Source organism: Rattus rattus, chromosome 11, assembly GCF_011064425.1.
Source record: "Rattus rattus isolate New Zealand chromosome 11, Rrattus_CSIRO_v1, whole genome shotgun sequence".
NCBI lineage: Eukaryota > Metazoa > Chordata > Mammalia > Rodentia > Muridae > Rattus > Rattus rattus.
In genome coordinates this window covers 97,013,684-97,035,977 of record NC_046164.1, presented here as the reverse complement: position 1 = coordinate 97,035,977, position 22,294 = coordinate 97,013,684, and the positions used below count along the sequence as shown (strand labels likewise).

At 38.1% G+C, this 22,294-nt stretch overlaps 1 protein-coding gene across 2 annotated transcripts in view; it reads right to left on the bottom strand.

Annotated features, from left to right (window-relative positions):
• Ccdc88a (coiled-coil domain containing 88A) overlaps positions 1 to 22,294 on the bottom strand; it is a 160,564-nt gene that overhangs the window by 100,231 nt on the left and 38,039 nt on the right. For both annotated transcript variants that reach the window (XM_032916264.1, XM_032916263.1), the window contains exons 4-7: positions 8,866 to 8,935; positions 6,645 to 6,703; positions 2,877 to 2,960; positions 1,665 to 1,805 (exon numbers count right to left, since the gene is read on the bottom strand). In XM_032916264.1, coding sequence (XP_032772155.1) covers positions 1,665 to 1,805; positions 2,877 to 2,960; positions 6,645 to 6,703; positions 8,866 to 8,935 — 354 coding nt within the window. The remainder of the gene's footprint in view (positions 1 to 1,664; positions 1,806 to 2,876; positions 2,961 to 6,644; positions 6,704 to 8,865; positions 8,936 to 22,294) is intronic.

The window sequence follows — 22,294 nt, the reverse complement described above, 5'->3', positions numbered from 1 at the left end:
TTACCAAGTTGGTATCAACCTAACTAAAATTACTAGTAATGGTAAATTTTTCAGACTTATGTTTCTTCCCAGTTTCATCATAACTATCATCTTGCAGATAATTAAACATACCTGAGTATTTTAAACTTTGAACAGTTAGTCAATGATCACCAGGAGTCCTGATGATAATAATAATGTAGGCAATAATGAGACTGTTTTGTGAACTGCTAAACTTTCTTTGGTTGTAACTGCTTCTGTTGATATTCTTCAAGAGTACAATTTTGAAGCACCTGAGTGATATTAGGAAATACTAAATCATCACATACAGGTGAGATAAAATTAAGTTTAAAAAAGGATTCCAGGTAAACTCAGCTTAAGGACTTTGCTCTAGATATGTCAGCTGCTTAAATTTGACCAACGAGGTCTCAAGGCTCGTCCTGGTTGCTCACAGCTAAAATCACAGCACTTGGGAAGTAGAAGCAGGAAGAGAGATTAAATTCATGGTCACCCTCAGATACATACTGGCTTTGAGACCAGTCTGGGGTCCACGAGACCTTGTAAAATAATTTTAAAGAACAAAAACAAAAGGGTTGTTTGAGCAAGACAGCCTGTTACTTCCCCCACTAATCTGGGATCAGATAGGCAAACCAAGAAATTTTTGAAATTCTTGAGCTTCAAGTCAATGGTTTTTCCACTTACATCAACTATATACAGTTCTACATTTCTACACTACTGCCAAAGTAATAGAGGTGACTTGGAAAACACGAGAATAAAATCAGAATAATACTAATTTAAAAAGAAAAAAAGAACTAAGAATAATTTGCTTATTCTAATAATCTGAAGTTCTTTTATTTCCTTTCAAATCCCACCTTCCCACACACAGTAAAAACAAAAGAAAGACATTATAGTTGGTATACCATGTAGGTTTCATATCTGCAAACTAAACCAAGTGTGGACAGAAAACAGTAAGGGTGAAGAATCCCGATGTTTGTACTGCACACTTTTTCTTGTCACCACTCCCTAAGTAATACAGCATAACAACTATTTGTATATTATTTATATACTATTCATTATTATATGTAAATAAAAATGATTTAACATATACAAGATATTTGTAGGTTTATAAACTCTGTACCATTTTTTTAAAGAGTATTCATAGTTTTAGTATCTTTTTTTTTTTTTTTAAAGAAAAAAAAAAGCTTTTGGAGACAGGGTTTCTCTGTGTATCTCTGGCTGTCCTGGAACTCACTGTTTAGATCAGGCTAGCCTCAAACTCAAGGGCTGGGATTGATTTTAGGATGTCAAGAAGGTCCTAGGTCCTAGAACCAGTATGCTCCCTAGATACCAAAGGATGACTATAGTTTATTACCTCCTCCTAAGAAACAGGGTATCAATTCTAGACAACTATCCTTTTTTGTTTATTTGGAGGTGGGGGGAGCTCAGTTTTTGAGACTGGATTTCTCTGGGCAGCCCTGGTTGTCTTGTAACTTGACTCTGTAGACTAGGTTGGCCTTGGACGTACAGAACCACCTGTCTCTGCCTCCTGAGTGCTGGGATTAAAGGACTGTGCTACCACTGCCTTTTATTTATAATATATATATAAATATAAATATATATATATATATTTATATATATTTGAATATAAAAGGCAACATTTCATGATAAAATAAACACAATTCACTAACCTCCGAATGCTCATCTCGCTCATCGATGAGTCTTCTGAGGTGTGAGGCCATGCTCTTCAAGAGTGGTTCTGTGTCTTCCTGAGACATGTCTGTCACTTCCATCCATTGCAGATCAAACACATTTTCCTGATTATGAGTCACCTTTACAGAGGCAAGAAAAAGAAATAATCAAAGAATGGCTAATGCTTATCGATTTCATTTTAGTACAAAATTAAGTACAAAAGTAATTAAGTACAAAAGGCAATTTGAAGTTAATGATGATAACCTAAACATTTTAACTAAATTTAAATAAATTCTCATCTGGACTCTTAGTTAACTAAGAAAAAGATATCTCTTGAATATAATCCTGAGAATATTTAAAATACTGCTAATTTTCACAACTTTAAAACTATTTCCTAACATGTAAAATTTAATATGTAGCCTAATTCGTAAAAGACATAGAATTAAAGCTCATGAGTAAATAGTTATGGTTAACCAGAGCTTCCAGGGACTAAGCCACTACCTAAAGACTATACATGGACTGACCCTGGACTCTGACCTCATAGGTAGCAATGAATATCCTAGTAAGAGCACCAGTGGAAGGGGAAGCCCTGGGTCCTGCTAAGACTGAACCCCCAGTGAATGTGATTGTTGGGGGGAGGGTGGTAATGGGGGAGGATGGGGAAGGGGAGGGGTTAGGGGGATGTTGGCCCGGAACCGGGAAGGGGAATAATAATCGAAATGTAAATAAGAAATACTCAAGTTAATAAAGATAAAAAAAATAAAATAAATTTTAATAAATTTCATTAACATCGATAATTTGACACAGTACATCAGCTTTTTACATAAATTATTTTCAAAATTAATGTACTTATGTAATTCAAATAACAGCTCAACAAAAATGATCATTCATTTAAGAGAAAAAGCACATAGAGACACATATTATCTTCACCCCTCTCCTTCAGTCTGTGTTACCTGATAAAGACACAAACTCCACTCCTCCAGATTTTCATTTTCTCATAGACAATAGTGAGAATAAATGTGTAGCAAGCACTGTGTATAATAAAATTCACTTATAAAATTATCTATCTCTAAAGTGAAGATATAAATATAAGTTTAATTTATATTTGATCTTTAATTGTTCTTGTTCATTGGGTAACTAAATATTTGGGGAGATAATATTTAAAACACACACTGTAAACTTCATAAAAATTAATATACATAAGTGATTACCTCTTGAATATGTGCGGCAACTGCTGCTTTCGTATCAAAATCTAAACCTTGAATTTTTTCAATAAATTCTTCCTTTTTCTGACACTGAAGTAAGGAAAGGGGGGAGAAGCCATTTAGACTCTGTATTGTCCTTAAAATACTATATAAAAATAAAAACACACCAAGCATTATATTTGAACAGCACACTGAGGATTTTTTCTACATTTAAACAACCTCTCAGATATACTTAGCTAATGAAGATGCAATGATTTTGAAACAATTAAGAGCCTGGCACTGTAATCTACACTATTTTATGCAAGAAAGTTCTAAAGTTGGAAAATATTACACAACATATCTAAGGTCAGGATATTATTATGCTAACTTTACAAACAGAGAAGTAAAGAATCAAGAACTTGTTTCAGAGGGAACAAGTTCCTTGCCAAAACCCACAGTGAGTCACTGGCAGAATTCAGAATACTGCCAAAATGCTCAGTCAGTCCCCGACTGTCACCAAACAATACTGCCTTTCTTCTTGAGGAAAAGAAACCAGGCAATTTTACTTCAAGCTTACAATTTATTCTCTCATATTCATCCTATTAATCTTAGAAGAAACTAACTCTGACGACCCAGTTCAATATTTGGTTTGTTTTCTACTGCAACAAAGTAACCAGAGGCAAAATTTAATACTGTATATAAATACACATGTACCCGATAGGTGGCATTCCTTATCATTTACTTTTTAAAAGTTTTACTTTAGCTAAAAACATAAAATATGAACCTCATCTTTTCCCAATAAGGAATAAATAACAGCACACATCTTCACCTCTGCCTCTGTCTACACTCTTACACTGCAATTCAACTGCTAATCCAATTGTATTCTTGAGGCTACCAAATGAGAGGTGCATACAAAATAGACAGCACTGCCTTGTGCCCAGCTAAGATACATCTCCCGGGCCAATTACAGAGCCAGCGAAGACAATAAGCCTCCAAGAAGAAAAACTGGCTCTTTGATCATTAAGAAACTTACAACGCTCTGATTCAAGTTAAGTTTCTAATGCTCTACTTCTGTCATTATATAATCCATACGTCACCTAGAGTTCTATGTTCAGTGAAAACTAAACTATGCTATGATATACAAATCTTTAAAAGTAAATTACCAGGAAAGCACAAATTCTAGTTATGAGCAAGAATTGAAGAGTTTTGAAGGGAATGGAATTAGAATCAATAGGCTTAAAATCACTAATCTTTTTTGGGCTCAGAAATATTAAACCGGTCTTGTAAGAATAACTGTGAATTAACTTTTTAACTGTATGTTACAGCATGTATAAAGCAGCTTTACAGGGATAGTAATCCCAACCTTTTAACATTTCTATAAATAGTTTTTAGCCAATCAGAACATAAAATAGCAGAGTTATTATAAAATGTAAATTAAGATTCACTCAGAGTACCCTAATCCAACTGTCTTATGTTTTCCTGTTATGGTTTAAAAAAGAAATATACATTCCATTTTATAAGCCTTTTAATTCCATTTAACAAGTCACTGTTTCTTCACTAGCACTACCTTGAGATACTCAGCATTTATAGTTACACTGTTACACTGATTATTATAACATTCACGAACTAAGGCATTTTTATACACAAATGCAGTATATAGTAGTTATAAATGAGTAAGGAAAGTATTTCCAGCTAAGGACATGATAACCAAATTAGAATAGCAGCAATAACAAACAACATATTTATGTAAATATTTAATTGGTTGTTAAATAAACAATCATGTACAACACATTATAGAACTGTAATGACTAAATTTATATATGAATAGGGCCCCCACAGTAGTTACTAAAAGCTAGAAAGGGTATTAAGAATAGAAAGATGGTGGGTTGGAGTAGAAATAGATTAGAACAGGGGACTGCTAATTGATACAAGTACACAGATAAATGGATAGGGTGATAACATCTAATGTTATATATAGTACAGTAGGATCATTTCAAAATTACTAGTACAGAGGATTTTGTGTGCCCTTAAAACAAAACAAAAAAATTTCTTAAGGTGGTAGGTATACCAATAATCCTGACCTGATTCTTTATCATATATATGTATGTATTGAACATATATATAGTCATATTGATCCCCATACATGTTTAAAAGTATATGTAAATTTGTATCTCCAAAGCAGTCATCTCTGAAAGCCAACAAATTCTAGAATATAAAATGTGGACTATTGCCAGTGAATTCGATTGTTTGTTTACAAATATCTCATTTCATAGGTAGGTCTATAGCTTAGTTGGAAGAGTGTTTGCCTAGCATACATGAACACAAATGTTCAATTCCAGGCACTATATACATTGGGAATGGTGGTGCACACCTGCAATTCCAGCACTGGAAGGTCAACCAGAGCTACATAATGAGTTTGAGGGGCACATGAGACCCTGTTTCAAAAAACAAAATAAAAACAAACAAACAAAACAAAAAACAGAAACAAAAAAAGTCCTGATATGAAACCCAAAATAGTTCATTCTATCAAAAACGGTACACACATGCACGCGCGCGCACACACGCACACACACACACACACACACACACACACACACACACACACACACACGTTGTTGTTTTTAAGTTAATTTAATGGAAGACCTAATATAGTAGATTTGAAAGTCAGACGAGTGTTCTTTAACCTATTATTTAACCTACTAGCAAATACAGCTAAATCTAAATTTGTTGAAGATACATAGACTCCCACTGTAGTTATTAAAGCAGCACAGTAAACTCACAACTATCCATTTTGTTAAATAACTTAAATATCTACCCAAATGCTAATCTTATTTGAGAAAAAGATTGTAAGAAAAAATTATACAAAATGTAACACGGGCAAACTATGTATTCAATAAATCTTGGCTATCATTATAGATATGGATGTCTATAAAGGAGCAATAGGGCCAAGGGAGATTCTTTGTTAGAAAAATGCATGCTGAATATGCATGAGGACTTGGGTTCAGATCCCCAGTACCTGAACAAAAATCTGGGTGCATTTGTGTGGACTGTAACTCCGATGCTGGGAGGCAGAGACAGAAGGATTGCTGGAACTTGCTGGCCAGCAATTATAGCTGAATCAGTGAGTTCTGGGTTTGGTGAGATATCCTATCTTAAGAAATAAGGTAAGTGAAAAAGACACCTGATACTGACTTCTGGTCTTCATATGCCTACATGGACATACTTTGCCAGTTAAGCACATACACAAACACCACATCCAAAAACACTTCCCGCAAATTCTCTAAGATTTATTTATTTTTATGTGAGAGTTTGCCTGGATGTATTTCTGTGCACCAGGGGTGTGCCTGGTGCCCACAAGGCCAGAAGAGGCTGTTAGACTCCATGAGAATGGAGCTACAGACAGCTATGAGCCACCATGTGGGACATAGGAGTCAAACATAGTTTCTCCTGGAAGAGCAGTCAGTGCTCTTAACCTACTGCTACTAGATCCAAACCCTCTCTTACTGCTAATCCCACTTCTCTTTTCCTAAAGCATAAATTTGCACAAGTAAACCAGAAGATGTCTCAAAAGGAGTATGAAGATCTGAGTCACTAGAAGCCTCTAAATAGAAAAAAAAATAACTAAAGCATTTAAAACATGGCATTAATGCTATAACTGATTTTCTAAAATAAGAGAAATCTTCAACATAATTTCTTTATAAGGTGATAAGAGTTAAGATTACCTAGTCTTTCAGAAAACTAGAGCCTCAAGAACAGTTTAAAAGAATGAAAATGTAAAGAAGTATTTTAACTTACCTGAACTGCACAACCAAGTAGGAGTAAAAGCAACTTTTTAACTTCTTCTGTACCTTGTTCTGAAATAAAAACCTAGTAAGTATAGCCATTTAGCTTTGTTTAAAACTCTTTCAAACACTGGGACAATCAATTCTAGAGAAAACATCACCACTTGACAAAAAGATGAATTTTGTAAACAAATGGTGGGACTTACACATGTGGCTTATGGGTACACAAAGTGAGAACAGCAGAAGACATGGCAAGGATATCCCTATTAGTCAAAGAGTTAACAATGCACATAAATAAGCTTTAATCTAAGTATGTTAACTGCATCTATCCCTTTCCTATAGATTATATTATAGCAGCCTTTTATATTATGCTGATAGAAGAACATGCCAGAGTGGCTGCTATTAGGACTGTTATCCTTTGGTTTCTTATTAAAATACAAACATTAGGGTTCGTCTACCTATATAATTTAAATATGTTTCTCACTACACAAGTTCATCCTTCAGAACCTTAAATGTCTATCACAGTAAGTTTAATAAAATTATCTGGCTGTGGTAGTTCACACCTATAATTCCAGCTTTTAGGAGACTAAAGTAGAACTGTATGAGCTAGCGTGGACTACATAGTGAGTTCCAGTCTAGCCTGGGGCTACAGAATGACATCTTATTTCACAATAATAAATTTTAAGAAAGCAATATATATAAAAAACTGTTATCAGTCCAGAAAAGAACTGTAGAACAAGTCAACAGCATTTAATTAAGATTGCCTTAAATATTTGGTTGAACATTCACAAACATGTAATGTTCAGAAAGATTTTTCACTATTGGGTTAATGTACCTGTGATGAATTTTAAATCTTTATATTAGAGACTTCTCGTACTTTCCCTTAATCAATTTTCCAGACTACTACACCATCTTAACAGTCATCACACGTGAGTATACACACACACTTCTGTCCTAACTCTGGTCAGACATCGCTGTCCTTCCCTCAGTTCTGTAGTGAATCACCCCCATCAATCTAGATACATCTGACATCTGTGTGGTCTTTCTTGATCCAGTGACCACAGTTCGTAACCCTAACCCTGGCAATTTAAAAAACAGTCAACAGCTCTGTGTTTTTACATATCTTAGCATTTAGTACACGTCTTTGCTATATGAATTTTATCATCTCATAGTAATCTTTGGAACTTTCACCAAACCAAGAACCCCTAGCACATAAACCATGTCTACTCTATGATATGATAGTTACTTACTAAATACATATAGAATCAGAAATAATCACATTTTACACACTAATCTTCCTCTTTACTTATACAACCAAATATCCTAGAGTATCTCTAAAGATTACTTAGGTTAGTGAATTCCTAACTGAGTTCACTACTAATGCATTTAATGTCCCTCTGTAAAAACAGCTGCTTTCATCTTACATTTTTTTAATTTTATTTTGATTTCAATCAGGTTAGAGACGATATATTCAATTTAAATATCATGCAGCCCACAAGGATTAAGTCCTTTGCTGAAATGTTTTATAGCTGCTAGTTACTCAATTGTTCAAATTTTAAATTCTAGGGTAATGATTACAGTGAATGTTTGGTATAGGTGAGGTCCTCAGATTAAGTTCCATAAATGGCAAAATACAAATACAAATAAAATTCTAGTAAAGGAGTAACAATCACTATGTATAATAATTTAAATAAAGGAAACTTCCTCTCATCTTCGCACTATGATATAGTTCAATATAAATTAATGTTCATCAGTAAAACTTTCAACTTAACAGTTGGAATACTGCTCAATTATAGAGGAGTTTGGCTAGTAGTTATCAGGTCAAAGATTCAACACTATGATTACAAACACAAACTAGCAAACAAACGGGAAAGAAATGGCCATAGTGCCAACCATTTTGGCAACAGTAAATAGGCATGTGGGTGGGTATGAACCTCAGTTGTTCAACACCATTCCTTTTCTAACACCATTGCTAAGAATGAGATAATAAAGACCAACCATCACCAAGACCAGTTTGATGTAGCACAAAAAATTTACTGTTGAGTTTGTATACCTCACCAACAACTAAAAAACTATAAGCATCTTTTCTCTCCATACACAGTAATATCAACCTCAACTTTTCAAATGAGGTTGTGAAAAACCTGAGAACTGAGATAACCAAGGCCTTGGTAAATGTAACTAGTGTGATACAAACATAAGCTATTATTATCATATCAGACAGACTTAAAACTTACCAGAAAAGGGATTTTTGCCAATGACTAAGATATTTGGTAATGACATCATAATCAACTGCTGCAAAGTGTCCTGTAAAATGATATTCAGTAGTTAGTAACTGCACAGTTGCTGCTGCCTGCGTAACCACTCACCAAGTCCTCACTTAGGACTGGACACTCTTCTGTGAGTGTACTATATTAGAAATAAATGTACAGAGAGTCTCTTTTGCACCTTTAATGAATTAAATTACTAAGTTATAACAGAATTAAAGGATAAAGAATGATGGATCAAATCTGTAACCTTCACATCTGTTAAGATGACAAAGGAGGATTTTGTTTTGTTTTATTCTTTAAGAAGTTGTGAGGCCAGCCTGGGTTAAATACTAAGTCTGATACAGCTGCAGCCGTAGAGTGAAAACACATCTCAATATACAAGTAAATAACTTCTGGTTTCTGTCTGCACCCGGAGTTGACCTAGTCCCACAGTTCTCAGTACACAGATCTCCACACACTAATATGCAAAATTTAAATATTGTAAATGTTTCTGAGTAAAGCAAACTGTCAACTGGGTGAAGAGGAAGATTACAGAATTGGAGAAAATATTTGCTGCTTAAACACCTGACTGAGAATTAATATCAAGATCCAAGATTCGAGACAAACAAAAAGACTCGAGAAGAATGACATCAAAGAAACAAACAACCCAGTTAAAAGATAAGGCCCAGCCTGGAACTGACCCTGTGCCACAGCTCTCTGCACCCAGATCCTCTGGGGATAGAGCTGGACTATCAGAAGTGGGGACAATCCTGAGAGCACAGGTGAGACCACCACTTCTACTAACATTCCTGGGCCAAGAGGAACCCATTTGGAGCTCTCTGGAAAGAGGAACCGAAAAGCAGTCTGGGACAGGATCCTCCCGGTTTTCACCTGCACCAAGAGCTGACCCTGTGACACAGTTCTATGTACCCAGATCCGCTAGGAGAAAGCTAGTCTCTCGAGTGCTAAGACACAGGCTTACAGAACCATCAAGCCACTGTCATAGACAGCAAGACCAGCTAACACCAGAGGTAACAAGATGGCAAGAGACAAGCACAGTAACCTAAGTAACAGAAACCAAGACTATTTGGCATCATCAGAGCCCAGTTCTCACACCAAAGCAAAATCTGGATATCCAAACACACTAGAAAAGCAAGATTTGGATTTAAAATCATATCTCAGGATGATAATACAGGAGGTTAAGAAGGACATAAATAACCCCTGTAAAGAAATACAGAAAAACAAGATAAACAAGTAGAAGCCCTTAAAGAGAAAATACAAAAATCTCTTAAAGAATTACAGGAAAGGGGTTGGGGATTTAGCTCAGTGGTAGAGCGCTTGCCTACCAAGCGCAAGGCCCTGGGTTCGGTCCCCAGCTCCGAAAAAAAAAACCAAAAAAAAAAAAAAAAAGAATTACAGGAAAACACAACCAAACAGGTTAAGGAATTGGACAAAACCATCCAGGATCTAAAAATGAAAATAGAAAACCTAGGAAAAAGATCAGTAGTCATAGACACAAGCATCACCAATAAGGGAGATTGACAAATGAGAGAAGAGAGAATCTCAAGGGCAGAAGATACCATAGAAAACATTGACACAAACATCAGAGAAAATGCAAAATGCAGACAGACCTATAAGAATTACATCAGGCTTCTCACCGGAGACTGTGAAAGCCAGAAGATCCTGGGCAGATGTCATATAGACCCTAAGAGAACACAAATGCCAGCCCAGGTTACTGTATCATGCAAAACTCTCAATTAACATAGATGGAGAAACCAAGATATCCCATGACAAAACCAAATTTACACAATATCTTTCTACAAATCCAGCACTACAAAGGATAATAAATGGTAAAGCCCAACATAAGGAGGCAAGCTATACCCAAGAAGAGGCAAGAAACTAATCGTTTTGGCAACAAAACAAAGAGAAGAAAAGCACACAAACATAACCTCACATCCAAATATGAATATAACAGGAAGCAATAATCACTATTCCTTAATATCTCTCAACATCAATGGTCTCAACTCCTCAATAAAAAGACATAGATTAACAAAGTGGATACGCAATGAGGACCCTGCATTCTGCTGCCTACAGGAAACACACCTCAGAGACAAAGACAGACACTACCTCAGAGTGAAAGGCTGGAAAACAACTTTCCAAGCAAATGGTCAGAAGAGGAAGCTGGAGTAGCCATTCTAATATCAAATAAAGTCAATTTTCAACTAAAAGTCATCAAAAAAGATAAAGAAGGACACTTCATATTCATCAAAGGAAAAATCCACCAAGATGAACTCTCAATCCTAAATATCTATGCCCCAAATACAAGGGCACCTACATACGTAAAAGAAACCTTACTAAAGCTCAAAGCACACATTGCACCTCACACAATAATAGTGGGAGACTTCACAACTCCACTCTCAGTAATGGACAGATCATGGAAACAGAAACGAAACAGGGACATAGAGAAACTAACAGAAGTTATTAACCAGATGGATTTATCAGATATCTATAGAACATTTCATCCTAAAACAAAAGGATACACCTTCTTCTCAGCACCTCATGGTACCTTCTCCAAAACTGACCATATAATCAGCTGCAAAACAGGCTGCAACAGGTAAAAGAAGATAGAAATAATCCTATGCATCCTATCAGATCACCATGGACAAGGCTGGTCTTCAATAACAAAAAACGATAAAAGCTCACATACACATGGAAGCTGAACAATGCTCTACTCAATGATAACCTGGTCAAGGAAGAAATAAAGAAAGAAATGAAGGCTTTTTAGAATTTAATGAAAATGAAGGCACAACTACCCAAACTTATGGGCTACAATGAAAGCAGTGCTAAGAGGAAAACTCATAGCTCTGAGTGCCTTTAAAAAGAAAGAGTAGAGAGCATACACTAGCAGCCTGACAGTCCACGGAAAAGATCTAGAACAAAAAGAAACAAATATACCAAAAAGGAGTAGATAGCAGGAAAAAGTCAAATTCAGGGCTAAAGTCAACCAAGTAGAAACAAAAAGGACTATACAATGAACCAACAAAACCAGCAGCTGGTTTTGCTGGTCTTTGAAAAAAAAAAATCAACAAGATAGACAAACCCTTAGCAAGACTAAGCAGAGGGCACAGAGACAGTATCCAAATTAACATAATCAGAAATGAAAAGGGAGACATCACAACAGAATCTGACAAAATTGAAAAAATCATCAGATCCTACTACAAAAGCCTATATTCAACAAAACTGGAAAATCTGGATGAAATGGAAAATTTTCTAGACAAGTACCAGGTGCCAAAGTTAAATCAGGATCAGATAAACCATCTAAACAATCTGTTAACACCTAAAGAAACAGAAGCAGTTATTAAAAGTCTCCCAACCAAAAAAAGTCCAGATGGGTTTAGTTCAGAATGGTAACAGACCTTCAAAGAAGAACTAATACCAATACTGTCCAAACTATTCCACAAAATAGCAACAGAAGCAACACTACCCAACCCCTTCTATGAAGCCAAAATTATGCTTATACCAAAACCACACAAAGACCCGACAAAGAAAGAGAATGTCAGACCAATTTCCATTATGAATATAGATGAAAATATAGTCAATAAAAATCTCACAAATCGAATCCAAGAACACATCAAAACAATCATCAATCATGACCAAGTAGGCTTCATCCCAGGGATGGAGGGATGGATCAGTATACGGAAATCCAACAACATAATTCACTATATAAACAAACTCAAAGAAAAATCCACTTGATCATCTCATTAGATGCTGAGAAATCATTTGACAAAACTCAACACGCCTTCATGACATAAGTCTTAGAAAGATCAGGTATTCAAGGCCCATACCTAAACACAGTAAAAGCAATATACAGCAAATCAGTAGGTAACATCAAACTAAATGGAGAGAAAGTTGAAGCAATCCCACTAAAATCCCTCCCCACTTATTCAATATAGTGCTCAAAAGTCCTAACCAGAGCAATCAGGCAACAAAAGGAGGTCAAAGGGATACAAATTGGCAAGGAAGAAGTCAAAATATCACTATTTGCAGATAATATGATAGTATACTTACGTGATCTCAAACATTCTACCAGAGAACTACTAAGCCTGATAAACAACTTCAACAAAGTGGCTGGATATAAAACTAACTTATAAACAAATAAGTAGCCTTCCTCTACTCAAAGGATAAACAAGCTGAAAAAGAAATTAGGGAAATGACACCCATTACTAGTCACAAATAACACAAAATACCTGGGTGTGACTCTAACCAAGCAAGTGAAAGTTCTGTATGACTAGAATTTCAAGTCTTTGAAGAAAGAAATTGAAGAAGATCTCAGAAGATGGAAAGATCTCTCATGCTCACGGGTTGGCAGGATTAATATAGTAAAAATGGCCCTCTGGCCAAAAGCAATCTACAGATTCAATGCAATCCCCATCAAAATTCCAACTCAATTCTTCAGAGTTAGAAAGAGCAATTTGCAAATTCCTTTGGAATCACAAAAAAGCCAGGATACCTAAAACTATCCTCAACAATAAAAGAACTTCTGGGGGAATCACCATCCCTGACTCCAATCTGATTACAGAGCAATAGTGATAAAAACTGCACAGTATTGGTACAGAGACAGGCAGGGAGATCAGTGGAATAGAACTGTAGACAGAGAAAGGAACCCACACAGCTATGGTCACTTGATCTTTGACAAAGGAGCTAAACCCATTCAGTGGGAAAAAAAGACAGCATTTTCAGCAAATGGTGCTGGTTCAACTGGAGGTCAGCAAGTAGAAGAATGCAGATCGAACCATTCTTATCACCATGTACAAAGCTTAAGTCCAAGTGGATCAAGGACCTCCACATCAAACCAGATACACTCAACTATTAGAAGAAAAAGTGGGTAAAAGCCTCGACACATGGGCACTGGGGAAAATTTCCTGAACAGATCACCAATGGCTAATGCTCTAAGATTAAGAGTTGACAAATCAGATCTCATAAAGCTGCAAAGCTTCTGCAAGAAAAAGGACACTGTCATTAGGACAAAACAGCATCCAAAGGAGGGCTAATATCTATTAAAAGAACTCAAGAAGTTAGACTCCAGAGAATTAAATAACCCTGTTTAAAAAATGGGGTACAGAGCTAAATAAAGAATTCTCATCTCAGGAATATCAAATGTCTGAGAAGTACCTAAAAAAAGTTCAACATCCTTAGTCATCAGGGAAATGCAAATCAAAACAACCCTGAGATTCCATCTCACACCAGTCAGAATGGCTAAGATCAATAACTCAAGTGACAATAGACGCTGGGGAGGAAGTGGAGAATAAGAAACACTCCTCTAGAATAGGGAGGCAAAGTTTAAAACAGAGACAGAAGAAACACCCATTCAGAGCCTGCCCCACATGTGGACCATACATATACAGCCACCCAACTAGATAAGATGGATGAAGCAAAGAAGTGCAGGCTGACAGGAACCAGATGTAGATCTCTCCTTGAGAGACACAGTCAGAATATTGCAAATGCATAGGCGAATGCCAGCAGCAAATCGCTGAGCTGAGAATGGGACCCCCCCGTTGAGGGAATCGGAGAAAGGACTGAAAGATCTTGAGGGGGCTTGAGACCCCATACGAACAACAATATCAAGCAACCAGAGCTTCCAGGGACTAAGCCACTACCCAAAGACTATACATGGACTGACCCTGGCTCCAACCGCATAGGTGGCAATGAATATCCTAGTAAGGGCACAGGTGGAGGGGGAAGCCCTTGGTCCTGCCAAGACTGAACCCCCCAGTGAACGTGACTGTTGGGGAGAGGGCGGTAATGGGGGGAGGATGGGGAGGGGAACACCCATATAGAAGGGGAGAGGGAGGGGTTGGGTTGGGGGATGTTGGCCCGAAAACTGGGAAAGGGAATAACAATTGAAATATAAGAAATACCCAAGTTGGGCTGGAGAGATGGCTCAGTGGTTAAGAGCCCCGACTGCTCTTCCAGAGGTCCTGAGTTCAATTCCCAGCAACCACATGGTGGCTCACAACCATCTGTAAAGAGATCTGATACCTGATATCTGATAAAGATATCTGGTGTATATGAAGACAGCTACAGTGTACTTATATATAATAAATGAATAAATCTTAAAAAAAAATACTCAAGTTAATAAAGATGAGAAAAAAAAAAAAGAAAGAAATACTCCTCTATTGCTGGTGGGATTACAAGCTGGTACAACCACCCTGGAAATCAGTCTGGAGGTTCCTTACAAAATTGGACACTGCACTATCTGAGGACCCAGCTATACCTCTCGGGCATATACCCAAAAGATGCTCCAACATACAACAAAGACACATACTCCACTATGTTCATAGCAGCCTTATTTATAATAGCCAGAAGCTGGAAAGAACCTTCAACAGAGGAATGGATACAGAAAATGTGGTACATCTACACAATGGAATATTACTCAGCTATCAAAAACAATGACTTCATGAAATTCATAGGCAAATGGGTGGAACTACAAAGTATCATCTTAAGGGAGTTAACCCAGTCACTAAAAAAACACACATGGTATGCATTCACTGATAAGTGGATATTAGCCCAAAAGCTTGAAACACCCAAGATACAATCCATAGACCACATGAAGCTCAAGAAGAAGGATGACCAAAGTGCACATGCTTCAGTCCTTCTTTAAAAGGGGAACAGAAATATTCATAGGAGGAGATACGGAGACAAAGTGTGGAACAGAGACTGAGGGGATGGCCATTCAGATCCTGCCCCATCTGGGGATCCAGCCCATATACATACAGCCATCAAATCCAGACAATATTGCTGATGCCAAGAAGTGCATGCTGACAGGAGCCTGATATAGCTGTCTCCTGAGAGGCTTAGCCAGAGCATGACAGATACATAGACAGATTCTCAAAGGCAACCATTGAACTGAGAATGGGGTCTCCATTGGAGGAGTTAAAGAAATGAAAGAGCTGAAGAGGTTTACAACCCCGTAAGAACAATAATACCAACCAACCAGAGCTCCTGGGGACTACACCAGCGTCCACACTTTGGTCATCCTCCTTCTTGAGATTCATGTGAGCTTCATAAAACAAAGTGGGTAGTGTTCTATTTTGTGGGATAGCTTGAAGAGTATTGGTATTAAGTCCTTTTTTGAATTTTTGATATAACTTTGCACTAAACCCATCTGGTCCTGGGCTAGTTTTGGTTGAGAGATTTTTTTTCTTTTTTTTCCGGAGCTGGGGACCGAACCCAGGGCCTTGAGCTTGCTAGGCAAGTACTCTACCACTGAGCTAAATCCCCAACCCCTGAGAGATTTTTTTATAACTCCTTCTATTTCTTTAGAAGTTATTGGATGTTTAGATGGTTTACCTGATCCTGATTTAATTTTGGTACCTGGTATCGATCTAGAAAATTGTCCATTTCATCCAGATTTTCCAGTTTTTGTTGAATGTAGGCTTTTGTAGTAGGATCTGATGATTTTGTGAATTACCTCGGATTCTGTTGTTGTGTCTCCCTTTTCATTCTTGATTTTGTTTATTTGGATACATTCTCTGTGCCCTCTGGTTAGTCTAGCTAAGAGTTTATCTATCTTGTTGATTTTCTCAAAGAACAAGCTTCTGGTTTTGTGGATTCTTTGTATAGTTCTTTCTGTTTCTACTTGGTTAATTTCAGTCCTGAGTTTGATTATTACCTGCAGTGTACTCCTCCTTTTGCTTCTTTTTATTCTAGTGCTTTTAGGTGAGCTGTCAAGCTGCAAGTGTATGTTCTCTACAATTTCTTTTGGAGGCACTCGGAGCTGAGTTTTCCTCTTAGCACTGCTTTCATTGTGTCCCATAAGTTTGGGTACGTGTGCCTTCATTTTCATTAAATTCCAAAAAGTCATTTATTTATTCCTTGACCAAGTTATCATTGAATAGAGCGTTGTTCAACTTCCATGTGATGTGAACTTTCTGTTGATTTTGTTGTTATTGAAGACCAGCCTTAGTTCGTGGTGATCTGTTGAGGCCTGTTTTGTGACCAATTATGTGGTCAATTTGGGAGAAAGTACCATGAGGTGCTGAGAAGAAGGTATATTCTTTTAAGATGAAGTGTTCTATAGATATCTGTTAAATCCATTTGTTTCATATCTTCTGTTAGTTTCTCTATGTCTCTGCTTAGTTTCCGTTTCCATGATCTGTCCATTTGCTGAGAGTGGGGTGTTGAAGTCTCCCACTACTATTGTGTGAGATGCAACGTGTGCTTTGAGCTGTAATAAGGTTTCTTTTATGAATGTAGGTGCCCTTGCATTTGGAGCAGAGATATTCAGGATTGAGATTTCATCTTAGTGGCTTTTTCCTTTGATGAACATGAAGTGTCCTTCCTTATCTTTTTTGATGACTTTTGGTTGAAAGTCAATTTTATTCGATATTAGAATAGCTACTCCAGCTTGTTTCTTGGGATCATTTGCTTGGAAAATTGTTTTCCAACCTTTTAATCTGAAGTAGTGCCTGTCGTTTTGACTGAGGTGTGTTTCCCGTATGCAGCAAAATGCTGGGTCCTCTTTATGTATCCAGTCTGTTAGTCTATGTCTCTTTATTGGGGAATTGAGTCCATTTCTGTTAAGAGATATTAAGGAATAGCGATTGTTGTTTCCTGATATTTTTGTTGTTAGAGGTGAAGTTATGTTTGAGTTTGTTGAAAGGAGATTACTTCTTGCTTTTGTTTAGGTTAGGGGAGTTTTCTTCTATAATTTTGTTGAAGATATTTTACCGGCCCTTTACTCTCTTCTATACCTATTATCCTTAGGTTTGATCTTCTCATTGTATCCTCAATTTCCTGGATGTTTTCGGTTAAGAGCTTTTTGTGTTTTACATTTTCTTTGATGGTGTGTCAATGTTTTCTATGTTATCTTTTGCCCCTGAGATTCTCTGCCTTGTATTTTGTTGGTCATGCTCCTGATCTCTTTCCTAAGTTTTCTATCTCCAGGGTTGTCTCCCTTTGTGATTTCTTTAATTTTTCTACTTTCATTTTTAGATCCTGGATGGTTTTGTTCAATTTCTTCACCTGTTTGGTTGTGTTTTCCTGTAATTCTTTAAGGGATTTTTATGTTTCCTCTTTAAGGACTTCTACTTGTTTACCTGTGTTTTCCTGTATTTCTTTAAAGGAGTTTATTATGTCCTTCTTAAAGTCCTCTATCATCATCATGAGATGTAATTTTAAATCCAAATCTTGATTTTCTGGTGTGTTTGGATATCTAGTATTTCCTTGCTAGGAGAACTGGGCTCTGATGATGCCAAGCAGTCTTGGTTTAGGTTCCTGCACTTGCCTCTCATCATCAGGTTGTCTCTGGTGTTATCTTGTCTTGCTGTCTCTGACAGTGGATTGATCCTCCTGTAAGCCTGGTGTGTCAGCACTCCTGTAGACCTGTTTTATTTCAGCTGGATCTGGGTACAGGGAGCTGTGGGACTGGTTCAGCTCGGCACAGGCAGAAACCGAACCAAACTGTTCCTGGGTCTATGTGTCCTGAGGGCTCCAGGTGGGTCGCTCTGAGCAGAAGAGTTGGTCTTACCTCTGCTCTCGGGTGTCAGTGCTCCTGGAGACTAGCATTCAACTCTGGGCGCAGGCAGAAACTGGAAGAATTCTTCCCGACTGCTCCTATGTTCCTGTGCCCAGAGGGCACAGAGGGCACTAGGCAGGTTCCTCTTGGGCCAGGAATATGAGCAGAAATAGTTGTCTCCTCTGAACTCTCAGGATTGTCTGCTCTCTCCCCCATGGGATTTGGGTACAAAGAGCTGTGGTACTGGTCCAGCTCTGGTAACAGGCAGAAACCAGAAGGCAGAAGCAGGTTTTCATGACCCATGACCCCTCCCTCTCAGACTAGCCTGAAGGGCGTCTGATCTCATCAGTGTTTTTTGGTGGCTTTTTTTTTTTTTTGGTTTTTTGTTTGTTTGTTTTGTTTTGTTTTTGGTGGATATTTTCTTTTTTTACATTTCAAATGTTATCCTCTTTCCCAGTTTCCCCTCCAGAAACCCACTATCCCATCCCTGTCCCCCTTTTTCTATAAGGGTGCGTACACTGGGGCATCAAACCTTCAGAGGACCAAGGGCCTCTCTTCCAGTTGATGCCAACAAGGCCATCCTCTGCTACATTAAGGCCAGAGAGAGCCATGGGTCTGAACATATGTATTCTTTGGTTGGTGGTTTAGTCCCTAGGAGCTCTAGTTTTCTCCTGCTGCCTTACAAATATCCTAAGCTTAAGTAAACTGTTTTTCTCCCTGTGAGTCCAGGGCTCACTAGCCACTGGTGTCTGTGTGATGACCAGTACATCTAGACCTGGCTGTTGTTTATTTTTATTACTGAATTTTTCTTGGTATACCAGTCCCTCACTACCCAATGGACATCTCTTTATCTTTGGCCATGCCTCCAGGTTCCCCTCCCAGGCACACCTGATTTGAGAGTATCCAAGCTAATACACATCTGCAATAAAGTCTGGATTCATTACCCATTAGACAATGGCTCACTTAATGTCAAATTAGATCCAACCATTTTTTAAGGGACGGTCATACATACTGCCAGCAGTCCAGTAAATACAAAGAAGTCCCTTATGCTCAAGCTTTTACCTACTTTCACTCCAAACCCTTTCTCTGCTCCTCTTGTTCCTCAACTTAACTTTTTCTAGTTATGAAACCTCTATCAAATGTCACTACAACCCTGGAGCCAGCTAACAAACCACCCCCTTACCGCTGCAGTCTTGTCTCTACAACTCTTCTAAGACCCCCGCCTCCAAAGCTTCCTCTTCTCACCAGACTTCCCCAGAGCCTCCTTGCTCCACCTCTCCAGATTCCTCCCCTCCGCGTGCCAGCTTTGGGCAGTCCTATCGTCCTGCACTAGCACCTACTCTCAGCCTTCCCACCACTCGTTCTAAGTCCACAGCTAAACTGTCTACTGCTCCCCGCACCCAACCTAACCCAACATCAGTCCTTCCTTTAAGAAAAGTTGCTGGGGTAGATGGTCTAATCAGAGTTCAGGTTCCTTTCTCATTAAGTGAACTTTCTCAAATAGAAAACTGGGATCCTGTACCTCAAATTTGTCTTCCTTTACTAATGAATTTCTGTATATTACTCAGTCTTATAGTTTAACTTTCCATGATGTACATATGATTCTCAGTAATAATTTACTTCCTGATAAACGCAGGCCAGTTTGGGAACGGATGAGAATACATGCAGATGAGACTCATCAAACAGATCCAGCATATCCAATGGGATCTGAGATAGTACTTGACTGTACCTCAATGTAATAGTTCCCCAGGTGGTATTTTAGCCAGAAATAGATTCATAACCTGCCCCCTGGTCAGTCTCCACTGGGAGGCCCTAAAACCTGTAAATTTTGAAAAACTCCAAGAGGTCACCCAGGATAAATAAGAAAACCTGTCTCAATTTTTAGAGCACCTTACAAAGGCTCTAATTTAGACCCTGTAATCGCAGAAGGTAAGCAACTGCTGACCTACTTCTTCTCCCAGAGCTATTCCGACATTAAAACCAAACTTAGACATTTGGAGAGGGTGCCCCGAGGTGTACCATGAGAGAGATGAAAAGGTCCACAGACAAAAATACCATATGCTGGCAAAGGCTGTGCGACCAGCCCCTGCCACTGCCTGGGCTTCCTGGGCTTCTAAGGCTCAGAGATTGCCAGGTACCTGATATAAATGTGGTCAACAAGGTTACTGGGCAAGGGCTTGCCCTAAACCCCACAAGTCAAAAGGGCCATGTCCAAGGTCCATTGCCACAGCAACTGTTGCACACTCCCTGCATTACCTGTATCACTTGCAAGTCATCACCCGCATTACCTATATCACAGACTGGATAGAAGACGCGAACCCCAACCCATCTCTCTCTTCCTCACTTCTTCCCCTCTTTCGATAAAGGCTTCCAAAATGTGAACTGTTCTGGCTTGGCATGATCTATCTGGGAATATGCTGTTTTCAACTAACACCACTATGGAAATCAATGTGGAGGTTTCTCAAAAAGCTAAAAATAGAACTACCATATAACCTAACTATAGCATTTCTGAGTGAGTATAGAACCAAAGGATTCTATATCTTAATGTTATCCATGTTTATTACTGCTCTACTTGAGACAGTGAGGAAAGGTAATTAGCCTATATGTTATCAACAGATACATGGATAATGAAAATGTCATACATGTACACAATGCCGTTTGTGTCAGCCATAAATATAAAATCTTACGTTTCCCACTAAAACAGATGGAAAAGATGTTAAATGAAGTAACCCAGACTTAGGAAGAGAAACAAAAATGAGAACTATCTCCATATACTCAGACATTTATGTTACATGGGAATGCATTTATGTACATGGGAGGTACAGCCTTGCTGAGGAGGTGTGAGACACTTAAGGTGGACTTTGAAAATATACAGCCTCGTCCTACTTCTTGTTCTGTTTTGTACTTACAGTAAAACATGTGATCTCTTAGCTTCCTGCTCTTGCCAGCATAGCAAGCTATCACGCCGGCTTACTGCCATGCTCCCCAGGCCACGATGGAGTTATCTTTCTCAAAGCATACACCAACCTTACTTTGTCTTGGCCATGATATTTTATCACAGCAACTATTCTAGTTAAGGTTACTATTAATATGCTGAAACACCATGGCCAAAAGCAAGCTGGAGAAGAAAGGATTTATTTGGCTTATACCTGATCCATCATTGGAAGAAGTCAGGGAAGGAACTCAAATAGCAGAAATCTGGAGGCAGGAGCTGATGTAGAGGCCGTGGAGGAGTGCTGCTTATTGGCTTGCTCCCCAGGGCAAATAGCCTGCTTATTATAGAACCCAGGACTACTAGTCTAAGGATGCCCCCTACCCACAATAGACTGCCCCTTCACACTATAAGAAAATATCCTACAGCAGTGGTTCTCAACCTTAATACAGTTCCTTGTGCTGTGGTGACGCTAACTATAAAACTGTTTGTTGCTACTTCATAGCTGTAATTTTGCTAATTTCATGAATTGTAATGTAAATATCTGATATGTAGGATATCTGATGTGTGACTCCCAAAGGGGTCAACACTCACAAGTAGAGAACCACTGCCTTGCAGGCTTGCCTACAGCCCTATCACATGGGGACATTTTCTCAACAGAGGCTTTCTTTTAGATGACTCTAGCTTATGTGTCAAGCTGACATAAAACCAGCCAGTACAGCTCAGAAAAGTAACTGATAAACTACCTTATTCCAGTCAGAATGGCTGTCATCAGAAAACTGAGTAACAGCACGTGCTAGAGAGGGTGTACATTGAAGGGAGTCCTAAGTCACTGTTTATGAGACTGCTGCAGATACTACAAACAGAGCTACTGTATGAGTCAACCAAAGCACTCTAAATCCTAAGGTTTACTGGCACATCCACGTGCTATACTATTGCTATACTGTTTGCAACATCCAGGAAACTGT